The sequence below is a fragment of the Oncorhynchus nerka genome, unplaced genomic scaffold (genome assembly GCF_034236695.1).
Source record: "Oncorhynchus nerka isolate Pitt River unplaced genomic scaffold, Oner_Uvic_2.0 unplaced_scaffold_2237, whole genome shotgun sequence".
In the NCBI taxonomy this organism is placed as follows: Eukaryota; Metazoa; Chordata; class Actinopteri; order Salmoniformes; family Salmonidae; genus Oncorhynchus; species Oncorhynchus nerka.
The window spans coordinates 37,501-43,071 of NW_027039058.1; the positions used below are offsets into that span (position 1 = coordinate 37,501).

At 44.2% G+C, this 5,571-nt stretch overlaps 1 protein-coding gene across 1 annotated transcript in view; it reads left to right on the forward strand.

Moving 5' to 3' along the window:
• Nucleotides 1-4,413, forward strand: part of LOC115124924 (LIM homeobox transcription factor 1-alpha-like) — a gene marked incomplete at its 3' end in the record, with an annotated part of 31,813 nt that extends 27,400 nt beyond the window's left edge. The window contains exons 6-8 of the mRNA XM_065014700.1: nt 456-533; nt 2,317-2,389; nt 4,216-4,413. Of these exons, the coding sequence (XP_064870772.1) occupies nt 456-533; nt 2,317-2,389; nt 4,216-4,413 (349 nt within the window). The remainder of the gene's footprint in view (nt 1-455; nt 534-2,316; nt 2,390-4,215) is intronic.
• Between the last annotated feature and the right edge of the window lie 1,158 nt (nt 4,414-5,571).

A 5,571-nucleotide genomic window follows, 5' to 3' on the forward strand; every position in this document is an offset into this window, starting at 1 on the left:
CTCTGTCCCACTCCTCTTCTCTCCCTCTGTCCCACTCCTCTTCTCTCCCTCTGTCCCCCCTCTTCCCTCCCTCCCCTCTTCCCTCCCTCTGTCCCTCCCTTCTTCTCTCCCTCTGTCCCTCTTCTCTCGCTCTGTCCCGCTCCTCTTCTCTCCCTCTGTCCCGCTCCTCTTCTCTCCCTCTGTCCCCCCTCTTCCCTCCCTCCCCTCTTCTCTCCCTCTGTCCCTCCCTTCTTCTCTCCCTCTGTCCCTCTTCCCTCCCTCTGTCCCTCTCCTCTTCTCTCCTTCTGTCCCTCTTCTCTCTCTGTCCCTCTCCTCTTCTCTCCCTCTGTCCCTCTTCTCTCTCTCTGTCCCTCTCCTCTTCTCTCCCCCTGTCCCTCTTCTCTCTCTGTCCCTCTCCTCTTCTCTCCTTCTGTCCCTCTCCCTCTCTTCCCTCTGTCCTTCCCTTCCTCTCCAAGGTAAGGGAGACCTTGGCAGCGGAGACCGGTCTGAGCGTGAGAGTCGTGCAGGTCTGGTTCCAAAACCAAAGAGCCAAGGTACAGTAATGTGATGCTGCCTGCACCCCCCCCCCCCCCCCCCGCCCCGCCGCCCCCCAACACACTTGCTACCTCCCAGATACTTTCATGTGTACCATTGATAACGGAACTCTTTCGGCAGTGTGCTGTGCTGCCAACCTGGAAATCACTCCGGTTATCTCTCTATTCAGGAAACTGATGACATCTCACTCGTAGATCCTTCCAGATAAGGGCTGTATTTCCTTACAGCGAGCAGCTTGTGTGGTTTTCTGTCCATGAAATATGTTACTTTCTTTCCCTCCACTATTAATACGTTTCAACTGAGTGAACATGTTCCTATGAAGACTAGGTTTGAGAGAGAGGTTGTGGAGTGAGATGTGACTGTAGATGTAATGAAATTATATTTCTGTTTATATTGTAGATGTATTTGTAATGAAATTATATTTATGTTTATATTGTGGATTTAACTGTAAATATGTAATTCAATTATATTTCTGTTTATATTGTGGATTTAACTGTCAATATGTAATGAAATTATATTGCTGTTTATATTGTGGATTTAACTGTAAATATGTAATTCAATTATATTTCTGTTTATATTGTGGATTTAACTGTCAATATGTAATGAAATTATATTTCTGTTTATATTGTGGATTTAACTGTCAATATGTAAATAATTATATTTCTTGATATTGTAGATGTATTTGTAATTAAATTATATTTATGTTTATATTGTAGATTTAACTGTAAATATGTAATTCAATTATATATATTTTTATAATGTGGATTTAACTGTAAATATATAATTCATTATATTTATGTTGATATTGTGGATGCAACTGTCTATGTAATTAAATTATATTTATGTTGATATTGTAGATGTATTTGTAATTAAATTATATTTATGTTTATATTGTAGATGTAACTGTCTATGTAATTAAATTATATTTATGTTGATATTGTAGATGTATTTGTAATATGTCTCATATGTATATGTATATACTGTACTCTATACCATCTACTGCATCTTGCCATCTTGATGTAATTAAATGTATCACTAGCCACTTTAAACATTGCCACTTAATATAATGTCTACATATCCTACATTACTCATCTCATATGTATATACTGTACTCGATACCATCTACTGCATCTTGCCTATGCTGCTCTGTACCATCACTCATTCATATATCTTTATGTATATATTCTTTATCCCTTTACACTTGTTTGTTTAAGGTAGTTGTTGTGGAATTGTTAGGTTAGATTACTCGTTGGTTATTACTGCATTGTCGGAACTAGAAGCACAAGCATTTCACTACACTCGCATTAACATCTGCTAACCATGTGTATGTGACAAATACAATTATATTTGATTTAATTAAATAATATTTCTGTTGATATTGTAGATGTATATGTAATTAAATTATATTTATGTTTATATTGTAGATTTAATTGTAATTAAATTATATTTATGTTTATATTGTAGATTTAACTGTAAATATGTAATTAAATTACATTTATGTTTACATTGTAGATTTAACTGTAAATATGTAATTAAATTATATTTATGTTTATATTGTAGATTTAACTGTAAATATGTAATTAAATTATATTTTTGTTTATATTGTGGATGTATTTGTAATTCAATTATATTTATGTTTATATTGTAGATTTAACTGTAAATATGTAATTAAATTATATTTTTGTTTATATTGTAGATGTATTTGTAATTAAATTATATTTATGTTTATATTGTAGATTTAACTGTCTATGTAATTAAATTATATTTCTGTTTATATTGTAGATGAAGAAACTGGCCAGAAGGCAGCAACAGCAGCAGCAACAAGAGCAGCAAGAACAGCCAGCACATCACACTGGTATGTTACTGTACTGTACCACCCACTACTGTACCACCCACTACTGTACTGTACCACCCACTACTGTACCACCCACTACTGTACCACCCACTACTGCACCACCCACTACTGTACTGTACCACCCACTACTGTACCACCCACTACTGTACTGTACCACCCACTACTGTACTGTACCACCCACTACTGTACTGTACCACCCACTACTGTACCACCCACTACTGTACTGTACCACCCACTACTGTACCACCCACTACTGTACTGTACTGTACCACCCACTACTGTACCACCCACTACTGTACCACCCACTACTGTACCACCCACTACTGTACCACCCACTACTGTACCACCCACTACTGTACCACCCACTACTGTACCACCCATTACTGTACTGTACCACCCACTACTGTACCACCCACTACTGTACCACCCACTACTGTACTGTACCACCCACTACTGTACCACCACCTACTGTACCACCCACTACTGTACCACCCACTACTGTACTGTACCACCCACTACTGTACCACCCACTACTGTACCACCCACTACTGTACTGTACCACCCACTACTGTACTGTACGACTCACTACTGTACTGTACCACTCACTACTGTACTGTACCACCCACTACTGTACTGTACCACCCACTACTGTACCACCCACTACTGTACTGTACCACCCACTACTGTACTGTACCACCCACTACTGTACCACCCACTACTGTACTGTACCACCCACTACTGTACTGTACCACTCACTACTGTACTGTACCACCCACTACTGTACTGTACGACTCACTACTGTACTGTACCACTCACTACTGTACTGTACCACCCACTACTGTACTGTACCACCCACTACTGTACCACCCACTACTGTACTGTACCACCCACTACTGTACTGTACCACCCACTACTGTACTGTACCACCCACTACTGTACCACCCACTACTGTACCACCCACTACTGTACTGTACCACCCACTACTGTACTGTACCACCCACTACTGTACCACCCACTACTGTACCACCCACTACTGTACTGTACCACTCACTACTGTACTGTACCACCCACTACTGTACTGTACCACCCACTACTGTACTGTACCACCCCTACTACTGTACCTCCCACTACTGTACTGTACCACCCACTACTGTACCACCCACTACTGTACTGTACCACCCACTACTGTACTGTACCACTCACTACTGTACTGTACCACCCACTACTGTACCACCCACTACTGTACTGTACCACCCACTACTGTACCACCCACTACTGTACTGTACCACCCACTACTGTACTGTACCACCCACTACTGTACCACCCACTACTGTACTGTACCACCCACTACTGTACCACCCACTACTGTACTGTACCACCCACTACTGTACCACCCACTACTGTACTGTACCACCCACTACTGTACTGTACCACCCACTACTGTACCACCCACTACTGTACCACCCACTACTGTACTGTACCACCCACTACTGTACCACCCACTACTGTACTGTACCACCCACTACTGTACTGTACCACCCACTAGGCACAGACGTCAATTCAACGTCTGGTCCACGTTGGTTCCACGTAATTTACTTGATATTACGTGGACACAACTTTGAATTAACCAGTGTGCCCAATGAGCACACACACACACACACACACACACACACACACACACACACACACACACACACACACACACACACACACACACACACACACACACACACACACACACACAGGGTAAGCTTATGTAGTATGTGTAATTGTTATATTGTTGATTTGTTGAGATTGACCTATCCTGTGATTCCTGTGCTTCACAGCGCCCTCCTGTGGCAGTCTGACCTCTGACCTGAACCCTCTGAGCTTGTACCACCACGCCCAGCACCACCACCCCAGCCTCCAGCAGATGCAGGCCCTGGCCCAGGCCACCTCCTTGGGGGTGCAGGAATATGACATGGAACCCTTTAGACAGGGACTCACCCCTCCACAGATGCCCGGGGACCACATGCACCCCTACCGTAAATACAAGCAATACTCCTCTACTATCGTACAGTGAAAACTGTCTCTCTCTCTCTATACCCCGTCCTCTCTCTCTCTCTCTATCTCTCTATACCCCCTGCTCTCTCTCTCTCTCTCTCTCTCTCTCTCTCTCTCTCGCTCTACCCCTCCTCTCTCTCTCTTTCTCTCTATACCCCTCTCTCTCCCCTCTCTCCCTCTCTCTATACCCCCTCTCTCTCTCTACCCCCTCTACCCTAAACCTCTCTCTCTCTATACCCCCTCCTCTCTCTACCCTCTCTCTCTATCTCTCTCCTCTCTCTCTCTCTCTCTCTATACCCCCTCTCTCTCTCTATACCCCCATCCATCCCTACCCCTCCTCTCTCTCTCTCTCTATACCCCTCCTCTCTCCCCCCTCCTCTCTCTCTCTCTCTCTCTCTCTCTCTCTCTCTATACCCCCCTCCTCTCTCTATCTCTCCTCTCTCTCTCTCTCCTCCTCTCTCTCTATACCCCCTCCTCTCTCTCTATACACCCTCCTCTCTCTCTCTCTCTCTCTCTCTCTCTCCTCTCCTCTCTCTCTTCTCTATACCCCCCCTCTCTCTCTCTCTCTCTCTCTCTCTCTCTCTCTATACCCCCTCCTCTCTCTCTCTCTCTCTCCTCTCTCTCTCTCTCTCTCTCTCTATACCCCCTCCTCTCTCTCTCTGTACCCTCTCTCTCTCTCTATACCCCTCCTCTCTCTCTATACCTCCTCTCTCTCTCTCTCTCTATACCCCCTCCTCTCTCTCCTCTCTCTCTCTCTCTCTCTCTCTCTCTCTCTCTCTCTCTACCCCCCTCTCCTCTCTCTCTCTCTGTCTCTCTCTATCTCTCTATACCCCCCCCTTCTCTATATATCCCCTCTCTCTCTCTCTCTATACCCCCTCCTCTCTCTCTATACACCTCTCTCTCTCTCTCTCTCTCTCTATCCCTCCCCTCCTCTCTCTCTCTCTCTCTCTCTATCTCCTCTCTCTCTCTATACATCCTCCTCTCTATACACCTCTCTCTCTCTCTCTCTCTCTATCCCTCCCTCTCTCTATACCCTCCTATCTCTTTCTCTATACCCCTCTCTCTCTCTCTCTCTCTCTCTCTCTATACCCCCTCTCTCCTCTCTCTCTCTCTCTCTCTCTCTCTCTCCCCTCCTCTCT